The following is a 24,430-nucleotide window of genomic DNA, read 5'->3' as shown; positions in this document are numbered from 1 at the left end:
TATATATAATTTATGTCTGTCTGTCTACCTTGTATCTGAAGGGGCTGGGGTGTCATGGGGAGGACGTTAGCCCTCTTGGTGCCCTTGTCCGGTGTATGCGGTGGGGGTCCCCGGGCTGCAGCCGGACCCAGCCCGCTGAGGGGGCTGGGGCCTGCTGCTGACTGTCTTGCCAGTCGAGGCTCTGTCGCCATGGAAACCTGGTTGAAGGTTTGCTGCTCTCTGGGTCTTGTCTGGCTGTGGCGGGTGTTCAAGTCTGCACCACTGTTCAGCACCTGACCAATGAGAGGTTTGAACAAACTGTAACGAGAACGAGATGATTTCATTAACGGGCAGATAGATCATAAGTGCTTGCAGTAATATCCCACATATCATGATGTAACTAGTACAGCCATATCTTTGATAAAAAAAATTACATTTCAGACGGGCTTTGCCAAATGTTGGATAAAGGATTATTTGTTTTACACTCATTACATTGCAAAACAACAGTATCTGAATAAGACACATGATTGGAGAAAAAAAAAGACAGCAACTGACATTTACTATGTATTCTGAATGCAAAGTATACACACTCATTAGCTTAATTTGAATGGTTTACCTTCTCCGTACAGGTGGGCTTTGGCTGAAGTCCAGAGGAAAATGTTTCTGCTCCAGCGCATGACCAGACTCCTGTGGGGTTTCAGTTCGACCTCTGCTGACCATTGTGGAACACTGGGACTTGTTCATGAAGTCTTCCTGAGACCAGAGAGCACACCCGCCCTGGCCCTCAGGTTCTTTTCCTCCATCACTGGTAATTTGATTAAAATCTGTGTTCTTTTGTATGAAACCATCACTGCCGACTGTTCTTTTCAAAGGGGGAATGAATTTCTTGGACCTCTGAGAGAAACCTGCATTGGAGATGATAGAAGACATGATGATGTAATGACTGACAGGGACTGACATGACTTGAAACAAAATCCTGACTCCTAGGGCCGGTGTCAGACCCAGATTTAGCCTAGTTTTAAAGAAAAAAATGATGGTAAATGCATTTTAGTCTAGGACTATGCTTAATCTGGCTCCGGGAATCTGGCCCAGATTGAATCACCTCAAATGTAACTTACTGAATGATGAAAGATCCTCTGCCTCTTTTTGGATGTCCTGAGTGGCTGGAATCTGGGAGAGGGATGGAGGGGGTTCCAACTGCCAAGAACTCTGTTCTTGACAAAGTGGCTTTCTGGAGACAGGACCAAAGCAGGAAAAGGGTTGAGCAAGCGTCCTCCATAACAAGAGCACCGTTCCTAGCTAAATATAGATTTTGGAGGGCATGACTGTGGGATGCAGGTTGTTTCTGACAACTCACACTTTGTGGACAACTGGCCTCTCAAAGAACAAGTTATCCAGGGACAAAGTACACTCTTCTGAGTCCAACATCTTGCCAGTTCATGTAACAGTCATCTATAGAATTACAAAGTTAGATGTAATCATGGTATATGCAGCTGACACCTGACAGCCATTTCAGGGAGATGTTGCCACAACATGAGTCTTTGTAGGTTCTGCCTAGGTTTGCAGCAACTGGGAGGGATTGAATCAGTAGCCTGACTAGACCTCATAAAATATCGTCATACTTTAAACCATAAATCGTTTTTGTGCTAAGGCCTCAGGTTGTTTTCAAAAGGTGTTGAAGACACTACATCAGATCAACGCAAGATGGCAGTCTTGTAATGGACCTAACAGTTCACTAGCTAGCAAGCTAACGGTAGCTAACTAGGCAGGCTAGTTCGCTCGCTTTCATGTAAGCGACTTATTTGACAAAATAACAGTTTATTATGACCATACGGATGAGAGTATGTTAATTCGTATTCCATTTCAAACTGACTAGTGGTGTGGAAATATATAATTCCGGTTGCTAGCTAAGTAAAGTACATTTTAGCCTACCAATTTCGATGTGGGCTAGCTAACTAGTCTTGAGCCTTGACTCCCAATGCTCTTATCTTCTCTCCGCCCGGGAGTTAGGCCAGCTCAGAGGATTCAAACGATGCCTAACTAGTCATTATAATTCATATATCGTAAGGATTGATTTATAATCAAGCCGCTCAATAATGTACGATAGACAGTTCGTTTATGTATCTGACAACTAGCTAAACTAAGCTAGGCTTTGAGCTAGCCAGCTGGTGATTGTCAGCTTGATTGATGTGCTGCGGCTGCCTCTTGAAGCCAAAACGACGGACAGGTTTCAAAACAACCTGCTGTCAGATATAACCTACACATTCGGTACATTAACATGTGTATGGTATTTCAATATCCTATAAGATTATGATTGAAACATCTGTGGGGGGGGAACATAATGTTGAACAGGTAAGAAAGAGTACACTCAGACACAACTGACTGTAACATTAAAGCCACTTGTCTTGTTAAACAGCGGAGGAATGGGGTGAAGAATTGTAACCACTTTCAAATTCATAGGCTGCGAGGGCCATCCATCATGATCAACATTATCCTGTTTTGAGGTATACAGCATTTGTTTACAGACAATGGAGTAAAACAAGCTTTTATTTTGGGTTCTGGTTGTGTTCAACAGTTGAACTAAGCTCATAAGGCATTGTTATAGGCCTTTATATCATGTCCATAAATGGATGTACAAATTGCAGGCTGTAGTTTTAATTACTTAAATGGCAAATATGACAGTCTGCTTGTACGCATTATGAAGTTGCTACATCTAAAAAAATAAAACGAGAAAATAGATTCACCGGTATTGCTAGTAATCTTGTGCTATTATATTGAGGAGTAACTAACTGTATGACCCCCAAGGTGTTCCCAAACACCAAGGTGATCCAGACAGAGGAAAAGAGAAAGAAAGACATATCTACATCGAATGGAAATGACCATCTAACATGTCAATGTATTATATATAATTCAATTTAAAGCCGACTATCAGTATCATTCACCCAATCTTCCGGCGATAACTAGGTAGATGATCATCAACTCGGGATTTTTTATGCCGTCTATCTGGGACAAACCACTTTTTCTTGTAGGGGAAGCTTATCACGGTGACACAAAGTCAAGGAAAGCTCACGGACGTATATTGAAATCATTAATTACACTGTGAATTATATAATATGTTAGTTGTCCTAAACTGGAAAAATGTTGAGCAATTAAAATGTGCGTTTGCATTAATGCAGTTGTTTTGTTATTGTGTTCCCTCTCACAAAAATGGTTCAACTTACGTAGACCATCAAGGAAAATGGCGACTGTGGAATGGCTGGAAGACGAAAGTGAGCAATAATTCAATGCAACGATTAAAGTGCATATCGTTTGCATTTGCATCGTTCTTCGGTAACGTTTAACATCTTATCTTACGACATTGTCATCTTTCGGTATTGTTGAAACATATCCGTTTTTTTTGTGTGGTCTTGGTGGGGGTTTTGGTATGGAACAGTATGCACTGTAGTAGGCTATTGCAAAGCATCCAACAACAGGATGATTTAACGAGAAGTAAAGCACCTTTGGAGCTTTTGGGGGCTCGAGGAAGACCACAATTAGCTCGCTATGTTTGTGCTTTTGAAATCAAAGATTGCGTGTTTTTGCATAGGTGGGCAGTGCTGCATCACATAGCTAGAAAGTTTGTAGCTACCATCGAATACAGAACTGTCTACTGCGGTTTCCACTAGCTGGCACAGCCACAAACTCAAAATTGACTATATCGTAAAAATTCAACAATTAGCTTTTGGTAAAATGTAATGTTAGGATTAGGCACACATTTAATTTCAGGTTAGGCATAAGGTTAGCAGTGTGTGGTTAACTTTAGGTTTAAAATCAGATTTTAAGAAGATACATTTTAAAAATAGGCGGGGTTTGACTTTGTGGCTGTGCCAGCTAGTGACGACCGTCTGTCTACTGCTCATCAATAGTCATAACGTTACCCATCGGTCTTGAGTAAGGGGTGATCGACTAACATTTTTTTGTAAAGCATATTCTGATCAGACATGCATGCATTTATGGCATGCTTGACAGTTGTCTTTAAATTGTTATACCCATAGCCCACTCATTGGTCACGTTGATGAAAATTCTCATCTTTTCTATTACATTTATTTTTTTCATAGTGTTGTGGGGATTCAAATCCTCATGGGTTTTTACCTATGTATGTTATTTTAAATACTAAATTGAAGTGAGACCGAGGGGTGAATCTCAGTAGTATAGTAGCTTCATCTCCATATTTTCTCTGTACACATGTGAAAACAGACATTCTGGTGGGTGCTCACCTGGGGGAAAATCATTACGGACACCGTTTACCATTTAAGAACCAAACAAAGCAAACCCCCCCCCTCCCTGTTTTGTTCTGACTGGTTCAAAGCAAATGGAATTACATAACATAATTAACCAGCAAGTGACCCATCAAGATCCTTGTTTTATTTATTTTTATATTTAAAATTTCATCTAAAAGTGTTAGTGTAAATAAATTACTGCAAAGTTTTTTTTTTATTTTTTTTTATTTTTTACAACTAGGCTAAATAACATCAGATTTCTTCCCTGTTGTAAGTGTTAACAAATGACAAAGTGATCTTTAACTACACAAATTCTACTCATTACATAAATACAGTTGAGATCATATTTTGCAGTAGCTCTCAGAAGTAATGTTTGACTGCTTTTTTGGTTATTGTTGTGAACTATTAGCAGACACCACTGGTGGTAGTAGAGAGTTCTTAAAGGAGTGGTGCCATATCTGGCAAGAGTAGCCAGCTCAGATGATAGATGGGCAAAGGCAACATCTTTCTGATGTTTTCTTTTCTTTCCTAGGGTTCAGCTACTGAAATGTCTGATCTGACCGGTATTGATGAAGAGGAAAAAGATGCAGATCCTATGATGGACCCCTTAGATCTCCTTCAGGATCCAATGAGAAATCAGATGCCCTTGTTTATGGAAATGTTGGACAGACCTCAGACTTCTCCAATGAGAGAAAATAGCAGTGTCCTTGATGTTCTCTCAAACACAAATGTGTTGTCTGTGAATGGACCTTCTTCACACCAGATCTTCGAATCAGATGAGTTCAACAGCTTGTCAACAGAAAAGGAGGAGGAAAAGAGTATTACTCAGTTGAAGAATGTGCAGGACATTGACACTACAGGGATATGGGGTTTCGATGTGGAATCTTCTGAAAACTCAATGGATAATTATGAGGGTCCCCTAAGCTGGGACCCTCAGAGAGAATTCATGCAGTTTCTATGGGACAACCATGATGATTCTCCTGTGGAGGAGCCACCAAAGGCAGATCCTCCCCCAAATAGCCAAAGGAGGAGGAAACGCAAAATGGACATGGTGGTCATGGTTGATCCCTCAGAGGAACTTTACTCTGATTTGAGCCTCAAGTCAACAAAAGACATATTTGATGAGGAGGATCAAGAAGACCCTGTTCCCATCAACAAGGTCCAATTATTAAGAAAAAGCTCCAAACCTCAATCACCGACAGCGAAGAAAGCCCAGTATCCCAATGGAACTGTAGATGCCATCAAGCAACTGATTTTCAGTGCGCCAGAAAGAAATCCACATGAGCAAAGCGTGGCTCACAAGCTTACGCCATTGAATGGGAAACCGCAGACAGACCCTTGTTCAGAGGAAGAGCCATTGTTTTTTCCTTGCACAAAGTGCAACATCAATTTCAAGGAGAAGAACCATTTGCACCGGCACATGAGGACTCACACAGATCCGCCCAGTCCTATCAACATGCCAAAGCCTTTTATATGCAGGGAGTGTGGACAGTCGTTCCGCTTTCGCAACGCCCTTCTTCGGCATATGACCATACACCAGGAGAGAAGGGAGAGACTCATGGAGGAGATCAAGGGCATGAATGAATTGAAGGATGAGGGCACAGATGCAAGGCTACAGTGCCCCCAGTGTGCTTTTGGAACAAATTGTCCAAATACTTTTATTCAACATGCTAAGACTCATGAGAAGGACAAGCGGTACTACGACTGTAAGAAGTGTAACTACATGGCTGTGACAGTGTTTGAACTTGAGAGACATGTGAACAAAGAGCACGGTCTCTGTAAAAACCAGGAAGAGCCGCCGGAGAAACTCAGTGTGTTAAAGTCAAAGGAAGAGGATGAAACGCATCATTCTTACTCCTGTAACTGTTGTTCTTATGGCACCTCAAGCAAAAACGTATTCAAAAATCATCTTGCGATTCGTCATAATCAGACATACGAAGAATATGAAGCTTTGCAGTGTAGAGAAAGAAAGGAGTATGCACAACCACCCTCTGAGAAGCACCTCCCCATTAGGAAATCCCCAGTAGTAGATTCCTTTACTTCAGAGCTGACATCCAAATTCTCTGTAAAAAAACAGGCTTTCAGAAAAAGAACAGATTCCCCTTGTGATTCAAATGACATTTCCGATCTTTTCAAAAAGGATAAAATGGTTCACAGAGCACAAAGGGGATTCAAGTCTCAACCCACAGAGTCAAAACTTGACAAGTCAATAAATAATCTGCTGTCTCGACAAAGAAGTGACAAGCAGAGGAATGAAAAAATTGATGTCACCACAGGTTTTTCTTTTATTGAGGACAGAAACGGGGACACCAATGATCATGATTTTGGAAGAACATTGTCAGGAATTTCAGAAAATCCAAATTCTTCCTCTAATAGCCACAAATATTTATTGGCATCTAAGTTGGAGAATAATACATTAAATTCTGTCTGTGAAAAGCCCGTTCTGAAAAAGTACCCCTCCAAAAGAAAAATGTCCACCCCTTATCGCAATACTGTTGACCAGGACTCTTGCTTCATTTTACCCAAAAATTTGCAAAGTCCAAAGATGCTAAATATGATGGAAGATATGGAAGAGGAAGACCGTGATGATAAGGATGTGTTCCAGTATAGTGACTATGCCACAGATGCCAACACTAAACTTCTTGATAAAAGTGAAATCAAGCAAGATAAAGCGTACATTGTTAATTCCTTTAGCAGAAGAATGTCTATGAGGGGAGTCCTTGAAACCTCTGAAGACATGATTGAGAAAGGTCAAGACGGGCAGTCTCAGCAGAAGCTTGTTGTCAAGGAAGAGTGCATCGAAACACATCTTTTTGGAGAGACCCTTGCGCCTAACTCAGTACCTCTAAGTGAATCCTTTTTAGATCCTGATTTGGAAGGTGGTGGGGAGCGGAAGACCTGCCCTTACTGTCCTGCAGTGTTTGAGTCAGGTGTGGGATTATCCAATCATGTCAGAGGGCATCTTCATCGGGTTGGACTGAGTTACAATGCACGCCATGTGGTATCAAGGGAGCAAGTGGCTTCTCAAGATCGGAAGCCTCGCATCCGTCGAAAGATGGTAGCAATGCAACGACTGAAAACAGGTACTAATTTCCTTTTTTTCTATTTTCTATTATATTTTGTTGCATGGATGGCTATATTCTGATCCTTCAATATAATGTTCAACAGTGCTGGTCACCTTCATGTTGTTATACAGATGAGCCAGTGGTCAACCATGTGGCTTCACAGAAACCTCCTCTAAATAGAGATGCATATGGTTTTTATTAGCTACATTTACATATTAGTCATTTAGCAGACGCTCAAATTAGCTATAGCAAAGTCAGAGCTAGTAAGGGGGAAAAAGTAATGTGCAAGTGTTTACTTCACAAAAGGCTTTTTTTTGGGGGGGGGGGGTGCTGTGGGATTATTAACTTTGAAGAGAGGTAGGGTTTCAGAAGTTTTCAGAAGATGGGCAGGGACTCTGCTGTCCTAGCTTCAGGGAAAAGCCTGTTCCACCATTGGTGTGCCAGGACAGAGAAGAGCTTGGGTGGAGAGCAGGGGTGAGAGGGCCAAAAGACCAGAAGTGGTAGAACGTAGTGCTCGGTTGGGGTGTAAATGAAGGAAACTAAATATAGTATTGTATGAAAAAAAATGACACACCTGGTTTGATTGGAGAAGTTTACATTATTCAACATTTTAAATAATTTGTAGGTTGCTAATGTGTTCATGATGTGTTAATGTAACACACTCATGTGTGAAATACCACACCTTGAAGTTGTTACTGTAGTACTAGCCTCGCCATGACACATTTTGGCGTAGTCGGCGGGATTGGGTACACTAAGTTCTCAAACATTTGTTTTTAATTTTGAGTGGGGATGGGGAACTAATTTCTTTGGCATACAAAGAATGCTTTGACTAATTATTTCTGCTGTGTTGCTATTATTTCAGCGCCCAAGTTGGGGTCCGAGGACTCTCCGGTTCGAGGGCACTCCTGTCCATTATGTGGGGACTCCTTTGATAATAAGACTGGGCTGTCCAACCATGTTCGGGGCCATCTGAAACGGCTCGGCAAAACCATCGCCACTAAGTCCAAATCCCCAATGTTGTTGCTCCGGGAGCTGATGCGTGACAAGAGAGAGTTCCAGAGAGCTCTGCAGATTCTGGGCAAAAAACGGATCCCCTCCCATTCCAGAATCCCCTCAAAGCAGGCCATATCTAATCATCTGACACCTCCTAAATGGAATCCCATCCAGAACCTCTACAACAATGCCAAATCACTGGTGCCCATGTATTCTCTACCAGGGGAAACATTGGATAAGAAACAGGCAGAGACTAAGTTGGAGGTGAAAGGTTCACTCTCGAGTGCCTTGATAGGAATTCTGAAGAAGAGGAAGTGTCAGGTGGACTCAAAGTTGAGGACTTCCTCTCTAACGGCAAGAAACGCCCTGGCAGTTCCCCCCAGTACAGAGCACAGTAGAGGAGCACAAGTAAACTCAACACTCTCAAACTCTACATCAGGTAAGAACAAGGGTCAATTTAAAGTATGCTATGATGGGATTTTAACCAAAGACAAAATGTTAGCATGAAGGTTATGAATCCCAAATGGAGTGTGCCTGTATGCATGCAAAACCGTGGCTGATGTGGTCAAAAGTGTGATTGATTTTTGTAAATATTGTTTCACAGAGAAAGGTGAATTCAACAGGAAGGTGTGTGTCCATTGCAATGCAACCTTCCACAGCGGTGTTAGTCTGTCCAATCACTTGCGGGCATACGCAAAACGAAAGAGGACTGCCTTGTTGGAGGGAACAAGTAAGTGCCTTCCCATCATCAATGGCACATGTTCACAAAGTAATATCAATACTTCACACTGCTTACAGCCTCACTACTGTAAAGTGAACACAATGATTTCCTCAATGTCACTGCCTCACACAGACCCACTGCTTCAGTATACACATGGTCACCAGTCAATACCAAACTTACCTGAGCCTATTGTTCTGGCTTGCCCTGTTCTTAATGTTTCAGCGTATGACTGTAAACAAAGGAGGCAGAGATCGAGGCCTGGTTCCAAGAAGAAGACATCCCCTACTACTCCACACGCACCCGAGGAGATGTATAGACTAACCTGCAGGTACTCTGACCACATACCACACTGTCTATGCTGTTGGTGTGAATTATTGTATTATTCATTGACATTTTTCTGATAATAAACACTAAGATTTAAGTTGTGGCAAAGATCTAATCAATGTATTTGTAGTGACGCTTTCAAATGAATGTTAAGTTGACCAACAATATTTACATTCAAAGAGATTTAAGACACGGGTTTTAGCTTATATTGTCTTTGAGGGCCACTTCTGATTGGGGGTCTTACTGTGCTTGGATCCTCTTTGCAGATTCTGTGACCTAGTTTTCCAGGGCCCCTTGTCGGTCCAGGAGGACTGGATAAAGCATCTACAAAGGCACATTATGAATACCAGTGTCCCCCACACAGGGGCAGGCATGAGGGAGGTCACCTCATTGCCCAATGACCCCTCCTTCACCACCACCGAAAGACAAACCCCATCACTGGCAACTCACACTGCCTCCTAAGCCAAGGGGACCTAGTTTAAAAATAAAAAAAAATCACTATTTTGGTCCTGTGCGTGTATGTGTTTGTACATTAGATGTTCCTTCACAATTTTATACAGTCATAATTGAAAAATGCTTGCCACTATTACAACACACAATTTCAGAGGAGTATGACTACCTAATCTCTTAAAACACATTAAACATTTTGGATATTGTTACATTTTAAATGTCCCATGTTACGAATATGATTCCATGTGGGCTGACTGTTTTCTTGTGTTTATGCAGTGATTAGTGTGGAACCCATTTCCAATAGAGACAACTCTTACCTCAGATTCCTAAAATTCTCTGTCCATTTGGTCAAGTTTGGAGCACCTTTTCTCTGTATGTTGATATTTACATTTATGCTACACATGAAAACAAAAATGGGACAAATACAATTCTGTATTTTTAACATGTATTGAAATCATGATCATATTGCTACGATTTGTGTTTGTAGGGAGGGGGTTCTGGGTAAGAAAATAAAGTGATAGTCAACTAATCTTTAGGTAGATTTCCTATCAATATGGGTAAATGTGGCTTGCAAGTTAATCACAGAACAAAAGGTTTAAAACATGGATGCCAGTTTGGTGGTGGTGTGGCGGGGTTTCATACTGCGGTTATCTGCATATTAACTCAAACTCCTAAATGAATAGGGTTTATCAGTCAGTTTTTGTTTTCAATGATGCAGTCACAGCGCTTATTGTTGCTGCCTTTCATGAATAACTGTTGCCTATATTTAATGTTTTTTAACTGTTTAAAAAAAATTGCTGTTTGTCTTTTTAAATAATTTATGTTTAAATGTATATCATACAGATATGATGCTGAAACCATTTTTGTGATGTTCTAAAAAAATAAAAACAGTTTAGTCAACTGGATTGACCTGTGGTGTTTTCTTTAGCAGTGTCCCACCATTAGTTTTAAGGATGGACCGATTTGCTTTCATCCACTAACAATTCATATCATACCTGAAACTACACTCGTTCAGTAATTTTACGATACGTCATCTGGTGAATACATTCTACAGTGGGATACCGCAGGAGTGTACATGTGTGGGAGACTAACGCCTTAATATATGATGAACCCCTCAGCTACTTGATCTGGACCACTGAGACTCCATGAAGTTCCAACTCAATAAAAGGAATCTGTATTCACAGGATAAAGGGCACTGTTATTCTAAAGAAACAGAAAATAGTTCCTTTTCAAGACTGCACAATTTTAACCTTAAGTGATAGTTGATATCTCAAATGGCTGGTTTGCATATACTGTAGATTAACATCACAATGGTAACCTTGACAATATTTGAAAATGGGTCAACTGTCTGTTACTGTTTATAAAAGGCTGTTTTATATTCCTGTGAATATCAGTCACACATCAACAATTCATTATTTTTCTTTAAAACATTTATTGTTAGGGTATTATTTTTAAATGATTGTAAGAAATTACAAAGTTGGAAAGCCTGTAAAGACCATATTTCTTCAAGGAAACCAAACATTACAGTATTTCTATCCTTAAATCTCAATGAATCAAAGCAGGTGTTGTAATGGAAAAAGATAATTGTGGGAAAAACACTGCAAAATGTGCTTCAATATCTATTGAAATTAAATCAATTACAAACTGAAAAAATAAACAGGTCCAAAATTACAAATGGATGTTCTTACGTGAAAAATGTCTACATCAAACACAAAATGACTACAAGTTCAACTACGTGATATCTAGCTAATGGATGCTAAACACTCAAGGAAAACCGCTATTCTGTATTAGTTTAGAGATACATACGACTGAACATCAACACTAAGGGCACAGACTATGTCCATTTGGTCTTTGTCTAGTTGATTTTGATTGGTGGTTGTTGGCTGTCCACAGCCAGTAGCGAGCAGTTCACATCAACTGTTTTGTCTATTCTTCATGGCCCTCATGATGACTGTTCAAAAGGATCCTTGCCCTGAAATACAACCAATTATTTGTCATTTTCATTCAAATTAAATTTGTTTTTTGGTCTACAGTTTTTAGAATTAACACACTTTAAAAAGTAATACGAAACTTTGGTATTCTATAGATAAATAGCATTAGTGTAATGTATAGAAAATGCCTGTTCAGATTATTTACCTCACAGAAGCTTGCATACTCAGTATTCATTCGTTTCATTGTGGCCTTCGCAAAGTTCACACTTTCCCGCAACTGTTTGGTTCTAAATTCCTTCAGTGGTAAACACAGTGAAGTCATAAACATGAAATAGTAAGTACACCCACTTGTCCGTTGCAGTGAAAGAACAGATTTGATGTTTGTTTCTTTAAACAATTGAATTGACAGACAAAATTCTAAATCAAACACAATCGGCCAATTTCATGTTGCATCTCAGCTAACACTACAATGACCATTGCTTTTTGTAAGATATCTAATCAGTGAATAATGGAACACATGATATGAGGTGTGAGATCTGCTGTAAGCAGCACAACGACTGCCTCACCATTTTGTTCCTCAGGTGGTCTTTGGAGCTCAGGTGATCCTGCAGTGACGATGGATGTACGGAGACGTAGACTTGGCAAGGAGCACAGTGGAAAATATCTAACTTTGTCATGTAATCCTTGTCCTGCAATGCTGAAAATGATAGGGGTGAGATACAGAGGTCAAATCACAAGTGTAGGCTTAATGACACCAAAGCATACAAGTACATTTAGAATCAATACGTTCCGTTTCTATTGAGGAAAGAAACAATACCTCAACATTGGTGAGTTTAAATTTAGCCACCTTTACAGTTGGACACAGAGGGGGAGTCAGGCAAGTGGGAGAATAGTAGGAGGGATGGACGCGGGAATGAATCTGGTCGGGAACAGTATGTGTGACTAGCCAGAAGCATTAGCGAGAGACCCCAGGCTTTGCACGTTAAGCTACCTCTAAGGCTTTGTCTGTTCATCTGCAGTCTATCACCTTGCCGGACTTTGGTTAACATGGCCTCCTGAAACGTAAAGAGAATTACATTTCCCTTAATTGTCATACAGATTGATAATCCTACATTTAATTCCATCTGAGAGAGAATGTATTTGCTTGACGTACATGCAAAAAGGCGATTGCCGTGTCGTCGTAGTTGTTTTGATTTTGGATGTGCTCCAGGGTCTCCCAGTGACTATTGCACTTCAGATGCACCTCAAGGGTGCTCGCTTTATGGAAATCCAAGTTACACATGTCACAGGTGAAAAAATCACTGAAAAGACAATAGAAGGGGATTTGTGTCAACTCATATCAAAGTTTATTGGTCGCGTTTGCAGATGTTATCGCAGGTGCAGCGAAATGCTTGTGTTTCTAGCTCCAGCAGCGCAGTAATACCTAGTAATAAAAATTGTATTAAAACATTATACACATAATCCAGAAAAATGTTAAATATCAGAAAAGTCTGTCAGAGACCAGAATATAAATATATATACATATAATGGTGTCAATATTATTGTGCATTTTAGTAAGGTCCTTCCAAAAAAACATGATAAGTTCCTCCTATCATTTCTTTACCTCGATATGTCCTCATTTGGGCTTCTGCTTCTCTTCTTTGTGACCTCTGAGCGTGACTTGGTTAGGTCCCCTCCTAAAAATTGACATTTAAAGACATCCTACGGTGATTTGAGGATTTTTTTTGTGGTTATTTTTGACACACTGAATACTTCAAGAAGTAGGACATTCAATGAGTTGGTCTGATGATGACTTTGTGATGTCATTGGCCTCCCCCTTGCATGAGTAACAATAGAGAACACGCCCCCCCAGGAGACTGGAACAGAACTTAACAAATCACACACTTTCTCTATCCCTTTACAACTCTGCCAGACCATTAGCAAAACAACACAGTTACAATCTCACCTCTTCCACTAGATTCTGATTGGCCATGAATGGGGTTGGTATCCCAGTGGGACCGGGATAACCCTGGTGGATTTCTTCTCTGCAGACAACAGAGAAACATCACCATTACAACGCTGCACTAGTGAAAGCCTCAGCAACATCTTTCTACCTTTTTCCACCAAAATAGTAACCTGACTGCGGTGAACCTCTTACCTCTTTGCCAGCTACTGTGGTTGTGGACATTTCTCTCCCATTTTCCCCCTGCTCCCAATATGCATTGAGGGGGAATAGTGGGGTTTCTGTCGTGGGCAACGGCCGTTCTGAGTGATCATGGCTGGACTGCTCATGTCTGGTACTGGGCCGAGAGGATAACAAATCCCAGTTGAAGCCCTCACGATGCCCAGCTAGTGAAGCAGAGCCTTGATATCCACTACTCAGGCGGCTGCTCCCTCCACTAACTCTGTGTCTGCGATGGTCTTCCCTGCCTTTGGAAGGCTCCACTTCAGAGTCTGATGATGAGCCAGGATTAGGATCATATGGGTCGTAGAGCTCGGCTCTGGAGAAAAAAACAAGAGCATTTCAGCCAGGTCCACATTTCTATAGTATCATTTTTAAACAGGCCTTACACTTGGGTCATCGCTAGCTTCTATAGCCACAAATTCATAAACCCTGCCCAGTTCTACAATTTCTCTTGTTAAAATGTGATTTTAAACCTAAACCTAACCCAACCACAATGCTAAACTTATGCCTAACTCTAACCTTAAATTTAGACCAAAAAGCTCATTTTGACTTTGTGGCTGTGGAATCTGACTTTGTGGCTATATAAGCTAGGGGAAACCTTACACTAGGACTAGGCCATGTCTTAAATAGCCACATAACGTGCTAAGCGATGTTCCAAACAAGTCTAAATCACATTTTGCGGGAAATCCTCTGCTTGATACATTTAGAATGGATAAATCAAAAGCAAAACTGTATGTCTTACTTTTCTGAGTTGCTTGTTTGCTGAGAGTTGTAGGATCCTGGGTTTACGGTCGAGTGTCTTGTGTGGTGGGTTGTTCCTGTGTGGAATAAAATAAGCTTTGTTCATTGAAATGAAAAACATAAACAGAATGTAAGAAATGGGTTTCCTATCCCTATCAGACAGGTATTGCAAATATTAGGCCAAAGGGAAGCAGACCTACCTGCACTTCCCTGGGTTGGTGTGACGCTGTACTCGAATAAAGAAGAGATTAGGACTGATCCACTCAACACAACACATAATTGCTAACTGAGTAGCTAACGTTAATTTATCGCATGAATAATTTTTCTGACATGCTTTCTCTTTTCAACAAAAAAAAACAAACAGCAAACGATCTGTATGTTTATAATCAACCACAATACATTATTTGATTAGCTAACTAACAACTCTCAACTACTAGCTAGTAAACAGCTAAATCATGTAACTTAGCAACTAGCTAGCTTGCTGGCTACAGTGGCTATGAAGTTAGTGGCTAGCCTACCTTCCATGAGCATTGTATGTATTCGGCGGTCCATAATCAGAAAAAGAGTGATTATTTCGTCGACTCATTCTCGTCCTCAGGTATTTCACTATTAATACCTAACGAACGTTCATATGTTTTGTTAAATTACTGTCTCGTTTACGTGACTGCTGCTACCTATAAAGCTAGCAAGCGGTCATCATACTACAAATAAGCTACAGAACACAATTTTCTATTTTTACCTGCAGGGGGCAGCATTTTCCTACTGTGACAGTAGTCAACGAAGAAGCTGCTTCTAGGGTCTCAAAATGAATGATAACTGCCACCTATCGTGCTGGAGTATGACGACTACTCTGTAATGAATTTCTAAACAACAGCTTTTTATTGATGATTCAACTTGCAAATTGCAATGTTGAATAAAATATATGTACACTATGAATTATAGCTATAGGGTTTAAAAGGACAGAGATCTCCACATGCCAAGCAGATATTTGTGGCTTTCCTGGCTTTCTTGTAATGTGTAACTAGGAGCAGAAAGCAAGTGCCAACATGCCCCAAGTGCTGGAATTTATACCATCATCTTTGAAGAGAAATACAGAAGGTCACACACATATCTCATGTTATAGAATTACTTAAGTACTGGCAAGATAATGTTCTCTGCAAAGCCTGAAATGTCTGTGACAAATGTATCTCATCTGTCTGGGTGTCAGTTACAGGCATTGACTTCCAGATTGTATTTCAAAAGTTGTCTTCAATTGCCCTATTGTTGTGGCATGACATCCTCTCTAAAGATGTAGTGTAAGTTGTACCTTGCTTGATCATTCCCCTCGGTTAATGTAATGCACAGGTTATAACAATATAACAATATAATATAGGTCACAGTTGTAAATGAGAACTTGTTCTCAACTGGCCTACCTGGTTAAATAATGGTGGAATAAATAAAAAATGAGCAGACGCTTTTATCCAAAGCAACTTAATCATGCTAGCATACATTTTACATATAACAAACCCTCAACAAATAAATAATTTTGTACAGCAGCTTACCAATTATGATATTCTTTATACAGATATAAATGCAGCAATGTACGGTACTGACCAATGACCATTGAGAAAGGCATGTAAACAGAGAGAATAAAAACAATAAGAAAAGTGTATCTAAGATCTAGTTTTATTGTGCCAGAATGCTTGTAAATGTGAACAGTTTATGTACAGTACAGAAATACATTGGAAAAAGGCAATATAACAATCTTGTGTACACTTAATTGATGCTATTGTTGCCTAATTTAAAAACTTGTTTTGGTGTAAAACATCGCCTCCCTTTTGTCAACCCTCCTTTATTTTCAATCACACGCAAATGCTTAGCATGGTCTGTGATAGAGAAGTGTAAAACAATAGTAAACATTCAACAATATAACAAAAAGCAAAGCAAATATTGGTTGGGCAAAGTACTTCCAATTTCAATCGGAATCCCCAAAAGTGAATTACTACTGAAAATAGCATTTGTTATTTTACTGAATGGTGTTGTGAATAATGACAGGTAGTGTATCGACAAACTTGAGAGCCATTTAGTCTTTTCTTATGAACGCCCTCACTGAGAAATAGCAGCAGTTAAGGCAAAATGATGGTCCCCAGGGTTAACATTATACCTGAGTAGCTAATACAATATTTGTTATTAAGTCTAAAAATCTATTACTGCTAACAATATTATGTCATAATACCCTATGAAGTAACTAAAAGCTTTTTTTTATCTTGAACATTCTTAAATACTTAATGAAATTATCCTTTGAAATGATATTACATTATTTATAGAGCTATACAGTCTTTGTTGAGGAGAAGCATTCTCTCTCACTTTATTAAGCAAAAAATTTATAGGAACTACCCATATAGGGCATTGATAATCAATAAAACGTGGTTCAATATCCTGTGAAAGCAACCGCCTGTTTTACTTCCGGGTCATTTCCCCTAATCTTTTGAATGTGCTTGAAGTTACATCATCAAATTCTTGAAAACGTGATCGTTTAAGAAATACCTGTATATAAAATTATATTTGTGTTTGAATTTACTTCTGCTATGTGCCTTTACGAAGTATTTGGCTTCAAGACCATTGCGCAACGTTTTTGCCCATTGAAGAGGATTCAAAAAGCCTACAAAAGTTATAAAAAACTACAAGGCTAGTTCCTGGTAAATAACGTGTTACTTTCATAGCGTATTGCTTCAGTGAGTAATATACATTTCAGTTAATCAATGTACCATAAGGGTTTAAGATATCAGAAATGATCAACTATAAGCCACTCGCAAAGGACACATTGGTCTCCCGACTAATGCTCTCCTTTACCTCTACAGGCAAAGTGTCAAAAAGGTGGTCCTCTACAATGAGGCTGTTTTTACGTAGAAGGCGACAGTTCCCCAGCAGTGAGGGAAGGCGGTCCAGACAGTTCCCCCTCAGCTCCAGCTGAGCAAGATGCACCAACTGACCCACAGTCTCAGGCAGGTTGGTGAGGACATTATTGCTCAGACACAGGAACTTTAGCTTGGTGCACCTGAACAGCTGCTTGGGCAGCACCTCCACCTTGTTTGCATTGATTGCGAAGTGCTGGAGGTTCTGCAGGAGACCCAAGTCCGGCGGGATCACTGTGATGGAGTTGTGACTGACATCCAAGTGCCTCAGCTTGGGGAGGTGGAACAGCGCCGGCGGGAGCGTCTCCAGTTTGTTGTGTGAAAGATGAAGTGACTCCAAAGACTTGACCTGGCCTATTGAGGCTGGAATGGTGATGATTTTGTTGTGCCACAATTTGAGGCAGGTCAACCTCTTGAGGTGCTGAAAGCTGATGACCTCTTCGATGGTGCGAATGTTGTTGGATTTGAGGTCCAGCTCTTGAAGGTTGGTTAAGCTGAAAATAGCATGGGGGATCCTCTCCAGCTCACAGTTGTGCAGCTCCAGATCGGCGAGGTTTGTCATCTTCTTGAGGCTGTTCAGTACAAGTAGTTTAGTACCATCGTTATGCACCACCAGTTTGATCAGGTGTGGGGACAGCTCAGTGAGGTTTGAGGGGATCTTGGTGAGGTTGCTCTTCAGATATAATGTCTTAAGATGTTTCAAATCACGCATGCACTCTAGTCCTATCATTTTGTTGTTTTCTGAGCTTAAATTCCCTACTAAGTTTAGCTCCCTCAAACTCCTCAACAAATAAACCCATGCTGGGATCTCAGCGACGTCTGTGAACTTGACATGAAGGCAGCGGAGGTGGTCACGGAGAAAGACAAATGCAGTCTGCTCAACTTTGGCAGGGCAGTGGCAAAGGTGCAGCTCCTGCAGACTGGTCATTTGGGAAACCTTTGCCGAAAACCTGACCTCAGGAATTAGCTCTAGTTTAAGTATTTCCAGGTCGGTGAGGTCAAACACTGCATTGGGGAGACCAGAAAGCATGAAGAGGTGGAGCTCCTGCTGGTCTTGGGGATTTCGGGTCACAAGCTGTCTGAGCTTCTCAAATGTCCACTCGTGGTTTAGACTGATCTCCCTCAGCTTGTTCTCGCTGACCTCCGAGAGGAAGACACCAAACCGTTTGGAATACAGCTGGTCGTACTGATCGACCATGTGCAGAAGGAACGCAAAGTCGTTCTTCACATCAGGAATGTCACTGAAGCTACTCTCCTCTCTGACTTTCTCAAATGAGTACTCTTTAAGGGGGCGCCTGAACAGCCAGTGGAGGGAATACAAGCAGACCATCCCATAGATCAATATGAGGGCCATGTAGCTGAGGAGGAGCTTTCTCAACATGAAAGCCATGTTGTGGGTACAAAAGAACTGCTCATATCCGGTTAAGTGTTTGATTTTGGGTTCACATATGTGATGAAACTCGATGGCAGCAATAAATGTTGACGTATAGGACAGAATCAAAATAAACTTGACCGTTTTGACCACAGTCTGAGCTACATAGAGCTTGTAGATGAAATCGCTGTCCTCCACATGGGCGCGGAATTTCCGCACCTTCTCAAATAGAGCCTTGGCCTGCTCCCCATCTTTCTTGTCCAGGATAGTCATACTTGGGGCTTCAGCAATAGGCTTATCTGCTGAGAACTTGACTCCTGTATTCCCAAGCATAGGGGTAGATGAGTTTGCAGCATTTTCATCTTTAGTTTCCTGTGATAACTCTCTCTGTGCTGAAGTGGTGCCAGTCAGTCTCTGCTTGTTCTCCTCAGAATCCTCACAGGCTGTCTCGGACAAAGCCTTTGTAGTCCACGGAGACTCAAAGCACCGTCCGAGAATGGACACAAAGTGTTCAATCTTTGAGCTTGTCTTGGGGTATTTGAACCAGAAGTTACTACTAACCATAAGCACAAGGGTGTGGATGAGGGAGAGGTACGGGAAGTACTTTGAGTACCAGGGCAAGGCTATGTGGTAACACATTTGGTTGACAAAGACATACTGCTGATAATCTAAGTTGGTTTGGATCCCTGTGGGCCTGGGTTGCTGCATTTTGCCCTCTCGCTTCACAACGATGGGCTGGGTGTTGTGGACCTCATGTACTGCACTGTCTGGTAGATCTTTAGTGGCCATTGGTGTAGCAAACACTGTCGTTATGCTAACTGCTGATGAGGCGGTTTCTTGTGGACTTTGGGATGTCCAAGAGTTTGGCCCTGCCACTGCTTTCTCCAGGCATGGAAGGCACGCCACCTGGTCCTTTGTGATCTGCATCGTCATGGCGAAGATGGACAACATGAGCATGACCACCCCCAGGTAGTCCATGAAGACGTCCCACCATGGTTTTAGGATGCGGTAGGTCGGCTGGATGTCGTTCAGCGACGCTAACTCTGTGATGGTAAACATTCCTGCAATGGAATGAGACAGGGAATTTAGCTAATAATGAGAGCACTTATTTCAAATGATTTTCAAATCAAATGATTTTAAAAAGGCACTTTAAATGTTTTTTTGTTCAGTAAAAAATATATTTTTGTTGGTAGATGTTTGTACTTGGTATGGTTAAAAAGGTAATAAAGATTGATCCATTTATTTTGATAACTAATTTGAATGGCTCTTCATGTGAAAGTGTCTCATGAAAGACAATGCAGCATTAGTAATGTAGGCTTATTATATTTGTTTCATATTGCACCTCTCTTTAGATTTTGAAAACATCTGATGACAAAGCCAAAAGTCTATGTCTGATCTAGTGCAAAGAATTTCCCCTCCTGGGGGTTAATTGGTTTTCCCTCACATCAAGACTAGTTAAGACATGTGGATACTGGAATGGCAAAGGTTCCTTTGATGTTAGTCTCTACCTATTGTGAGTGATTGAGGCACAATATTGTCCATCTTCAGGCTTGTTATTTTTACTCGTTATTGTTAATTATTCACTGTGTATTTATTCTTTGTGTCACTATTTATATACATAATTTTTTTTAATTGCCTTGTTGAAAAAGGACCCATAAGTAAGCATCTCACTGTTAGTCTACACCTGTTGTTTAAGAAGCATGTGACAACTAAAATTTGATTTGAGAAGTTTAGCATGTTGGTGTGCCATTTTGTGAAGCAATGAATGGTAAGTGTGCCCAGTTTCAACATGTGGGCTCACTTCCTCTATTTGCCAGTGTTGTAACTAACTAACTCTGTTCTCCTCTCTGTTCCTTGTCCTCCAGGGCAATAAAAAATAGTTTTAAATGTTTTTATGAGAGTTATTTAAAACAACAATGAAAATACACTTGTGTCACATTGCCCAAACTAGGTACATAATGAACACTACTGTTAATAATATGATTATTACTGTTACTACACTATTAAGGCCAGGCCCCACAGGCTGAAATGTAAAGAAACGTGATATAAATGAATATTTTCTTTACTTTATCATACTACTATCATCAACATTTTATGAATTTTTAACCACTTTTAAATTGACATCCATAATTTCAAAGCTCACTACATTGAATCACACATAATTGTAAAGCCCATTTCATAGTGAATGTTACAAACTGGACTGTATGTAGTAACTTACTTTGAAGAGATGGTGATTGGGTCAATATAGGTGTTTCCCGAAAGTAAGACTCTTCCTACCAGCCAACTCATTTTTCTCAGCTTCAGAAGAATCTACATTCCCCAAAGTTTGTGTAGTTATCCTTAGATATATTCTCCAGACATACTCAGAGGGAATTGTTGATATGTTGTCAAAATTGTATTCTATACTGAAATCAAATATAAATTCAACATGTAAAGTGTGGGTCCCATGTTTCATGAGCTGAAATAAACGATTCCAGAAATGTTCCATACGCACAAAAAGCTTATTTCTCTCAAATGTTGTGCAGAAATGTGATGACATCCCTGTTAATGACCATTTCTCCTTTGCCAACGATAATCCATCCACTTGACAGGTGTGGCATATCAAGAATCTGATTAAACAGCATGATCATTGTGCTGGGGACAATAAAAGGCCACTCTAAAATGTGCAGTTTTGTCACACAACACAATGCCACAGATGTCTCAAGTATGCCCTTCCAGTCATGTGAAATCCATCAATTAGGGCCGAATTTATTTATTTCAATTGACTGATTTCCTTCTATAAACTGTAACTCTGTAAAATCTTTTAAATTGTTGCATGTTGCGTTTATATTTTTGTTTATTGGAAAAATTTGCTAAAAATTCATTTTATGTACATGTCTTTATTTTACTGATAAAGATTTTTTTTAAAGTATTTATTCATAATATGGTCAAAGAAAGTTTGGTCCTGGAGTGTCTTAACAAATTAAAAAAATATATATTTAGGCTGACTTCATCCAGAGTCCAGAAAAAAGTATTTGCGTTCTATGAAAATATGTAAATGAGACCCCCTCATTTGCATAATGTCTCATTTGCATAACGTATACAATATTTCAGAAACAATTTAATATAAAAAGGCATTATATTTAAAAGTTGATTGTGATATGATTAAGAGAAAAAAATACCTATTAGGGTGTGGTGCCTGGCCTTAAGAGTGATTTTATTCCATACTATTTTTCCTTGCCACAGATATGGACACTTGATTTTTCACCAATAAAACTTTAGATGATATTTGCTTTCATCAATAATTTCCGTTCATAGTTGAACTAAATAATTACAGTAATATATTTTTGATATTATAGGCTATAGCCTATTGGCTATATTTATAGGTATGATATTATTAAAACATGCTTTAAGATAACATCCCAACAAGCCATCATCAATGACGTTTTGCATATAGGCCAAATCGAAGTGGGACGAGAATCTGCAGATGCAGCTTGTAGACAACACTGGTTCTAACAAAGAGACCAGTTGTGGAATAAACCTAGGCTACTGATTAAACACATTTACAGTAATTTAACTTATAGGAAATATTAGATACATGTTATTTCTTGCGTATTACTCTTCTGTTGTTGTCTGACTCTGAGGTCAGGTGACTTGCTGTAACTGTAACTTTTTTTTATTGTCTGTAACTCAACTACAACATGTGCCCGGAGTTAAACATTTGCAGTGAAGTAACAATGTGTTATCTGGCTACTTGCGTTAAATAAACTGCCCTGGGATAACCGCACATTATGAAAATCAACATCAAATAAATGTAAATTATGATTTTACAGATTTTAAAGCGTGGTAAGTCCGAGGAAAACGAGCATACTTACTATCTTGGTGACCTTATCTAATTAGATGTTTTGTACTCCATTTCCACTTTTGCGCTCCAGACAATTCCTTCTGACGATTCAGCTCAATCCATTAAACTATGGAACAAAGCTTGTGACCAAGAACATTTGTTCGTGACAATGCGAATGTCGGCACCATCCTCAATACCAGCGGTTCTGCATACCTGAGCGTCGTGGAGAATATGCGCATAACGTCGACCACTGTACGCATGTAACTTGAAGAAAAGGGTGGTCCAATTTGAACATGACTCCGCTATTACCGGAGTTTCTTATTGGTGGACGCCACAGATCAACGTACTAAAGACACATCATTCTTATCTATCTCAAACAGCTTCACAGTTCTTTCCAGCTAGGTCTCACTCAGATGCCACCAAATTGGAAATAATGATGATAACTGGGGCACCACCGACCGCATACTGTACTACGACTTGATCGAATGTGTCTTCCGCATACTGTACTACGACTTGATCGAATGTGCGCATTCTGTTACATATTAATATAACTCATTCGGAAGCTTTCAACTGTAACCATCTATTCAGTAACTATATAATAAGTAACTCCTAATATTAAGGCTATAAATGAATACATTGTATCCGGCACATCATATCTGCTGCACCTGTAGATTGTAGGCTACACAATGTAATGTAAATTCTCGCAATCTCTCTTCCTGTTTGTCTGTAGCTACGCTATATAGCCTAATTGTGAAAATGAAGACATAGAGTATATGTAGAGCCCTTGGTGAAAGTCGCTACCTCAGATGTCTGGATTTGGTTGCACACAGTACACTCTTGAGGAAGTGTCTCTTGAGTTTGGTACAGGTTCCAACTGGTCCAGGCTAGATAATATAAAAATAGTTGGCCACACTCTGCTCAATGTAACCAGAGAACTGAATAAAAATAACAGCCAGGCCAGGTTCATGAGGCCAAACAACTTTAGTAAGTGATTCTTTAAAAACGATTCATTATAATCAATGAAAGTATTGTTTATTACACAGTACACTGTTATAACATATACATATTATACACTTCCTAAAGAGAGAATATGGTGACCTGATACGGATTGTGATTGTGTAACAGCAGAGATCTGATTACAGACCTGTAGATGGCGGCAGACACACAGAAGAGAAATCTGACAATGGGTCATATGGTTGGGTGTGAGGGCAAGAGCGGTGTACAGGGTTGTGGTCGTGGTCACAGCAATGGGGAATAGGTGGATCCGTTGTGTAATTAGGGCCTGTCTACGGGGGCTGAAGCAGACATACAGAGGTAACCCCCACATGTACTTAGCAACCAGGTCATTGTATTGAACAAGGTCTGAACACAGTAAATGCAAATCCAATCCCAGACAGACACACCTGTTTCCATGACAATTAATGACTAGTAAGCATCACGTGTCCCCAATCCCAGTATACCAGATTGTAATATGAGTAATAATAACACCAACTGACTACACCTACAGCCTTATATTCACAGTCACTGATACTGTATGTCTATGCATGTTCATGTTTTTCGAATGAGGCTGCCGGAGACGGTCTGAATCAGTAATCTTGTCTAGCGCCTTAGGGGGCTCGGGTGAGGAACAGACAGGTGATATATAGGCTAATGTAGGAAGACATACTGCCTACCCGTAGGCTACACATTGTGTTTATGGTGTTCTGTGTGACTC

General features: G+C 40.1%; 4 protein-coding genes across 5 annotated transcripts in view; 1 reads left to right on the top strand and 3 right to left on the bottom strand.

The window, feature by feature from the left end:
- LOC139376822 (probable ATP-dependent DNA helicase HFM1) overlaps positions 1–1,407 on the bottom strand; it is a 30,810-nt gene extending 29,403 nt beyond the window's left edge. Inside the window, exons 1-4 of the mRNA XM_071119763.1 lie at positions 1,337–1,407; positions 1,098–1,210; positions 596–884; positions 29–297 (exon numbers count right to left, since the gene is read on the bottom strand). Of these exons, the coding sequence (XP_070975864.1) occupies positions 29–297; positions 596–884; positions 1,098–1,210; positions 1,337–1,407 (742 nt within the window). The remainder of the gene's footprint in view (positions 1–28; positions 298–595; positions 885–1,097; positions 1,211–1,336) is intronic.
- Positions 1,408–3,193: 1,786 nt separating this feature from the next.
- Positions 3,194–10,696, top strand: LOC139375907 (zinc finger protein 644-like). Of its 2 annotated transcripts, none has more exons than XM_071117866.1 (6): positions 3,194–3,309; positions 4,771–7,321; positions 8,166–8,735; positions 8,901–9,026; positions 9,240–9,345; positions 9,608–10,696. In XM_071117866.1, exons 2-6 carry the CDS (start codon positions 4,786–4,788, stop codon positions 9,801–9,803), a joined length of 3,534 nt encoding a protein of 1,177 aa, XP_070973967.1. In that variant the 5' UTR covers positions 3,194–3,309; positions 4,771–4,785; the 3' UTR covers positions 9,804–10,696. The 2 variants fall into 2 exon arrangements, with proteins under 2 accessions (XP_070973967.1, XP_070973968.1); XM_071117867.1 differs by having other exon boundaries at positions 3,214–3,248.
- A 510-nt stretch (positions 10,697–11,206) lies between these two features.
- LOC139377272 (zinc finger protein 326) lies at positions 11,207–15,352 on the bottom strand. The gene is made up of 11 exons (XM_071120277.1): positions 15,146–15,352; positions 14,828–14,853; positions 14,629–14,704; positions 13,860–14,202; positions 13,668–13,746; positions 13,326–13,398; positions 12,876–13,023; positions 12,714–12,777; positions 12,289–12,419; positions 11,928–12,017; positions 11,207–11,763 (listed from the first exon to the last, which is right to left on the bottom strand). Exons 1-11 carry the CDS (start codon positions 15,211–15,213, stop codon positions 11,734–11,736), a joined length of 1,128 nt encoding a protein of 375 aa, XP_070976378.1. The 5' UTR covers positions 15,214–15,352; the 3' UTR covers positions 11,207–11,733.
- Positions 15,353–16,274: 922 nt separating this feature from the next.
- Positions 16,275–22,983, bottom strand: LOC139375906 (volume-regulated anion channel subunit LRRC8D-like). The gene is made up of 2 exons (XM_071117865.1): positions 22,748–22,983; positions 16,275–19,954 (listed from the first exon to the last, which is right to left on the bottom strand). The coding sequence occupies exon 2, from the start codon at positions 19,950–19,952 to the stop codon at positions 17,406–17,408; it is 2,547 nt and encodes an 848-aa protein (XP_070973966.1). The 5' UTR covers positions 19,953–19,954; positions 22,748–22,983; the 3' UTR covers positions 16,275–17,405.
- Positions 22,984–24,430: the final 1,447 nt, after the last annotated feature.

The sequence above is a fragment of the Oncorhynchus clarkii genome, chromosome 20, assembly GCF_045791955.1.
Source record: "Oncorhynchus clarkii lewisi isolate Uvic-CL-2024 chromosome 20, UVic_Ocla_1.0, whole genome shotgun sequence".
Lineage (NCBI taxonomy): Eukaryota > Metazoa > Chordata > Actinopteri > Salmoniformes > Salmonidae > Oncorhynchus > Oncorhynchus clarkii.
This window is presented reverse-complemented; position numbering and strand designations above follow the sequence as displayed.

Excerpts from the sequence above, each read along its gene's own strand:
- LOC139375906 (XM_071117865.1), bottom strand. The coding sequence starts at position 19,952 with ATGTTTACCATCACAGAGTTAGCGTCGCTGAACGACATCCAGCCGACC.
- LOC139377272 (XM_071120277.1), bottom strand. The coding sequence starts at position 15,213 with ATGAGTCGACGAAATAATCACTCTTTTTCTGATTATGGACCGCCGAAT. Across the intron at positions 14,705-14,827 it reads ACCAACCCAGGGAAGTGCAG|GAACAACCCACCACACAAGA; the intron begins GTAGGTCTGCTT and ends TATTCCACACAG. Across the intron at positions 13,024-13,325 it reads CCAAATGAGGACATATCGAG|TGATTTTTTCACCTGTGACA; the intron begins GTAAAGAAATGA and ends TTGTCTTTTCAG.
- LOC139375907 (XM_071117866.1), top strand. The coding sequence starts at position 4,786 with ATGTCTGATCTGACCGGTATTGATGAAGAGGAAAAAGATGCAGATCCT. Across the intron at positions 7,322-8,165 it reads AATGCAACGACTGAAAACAG|CGCCCAAGTTGGGGTCCGAG; the intron begins GTACTAATTTCC and ends CTATTATTTCAG. Across the intron at positions 9,346-9,607 it reads ATGTATAGACTAACCTGCAG|ATTCTGTGACCTAGTTTTCC; the intron begins GTACTCTGACCA and ends TCCTCTTTGCAG.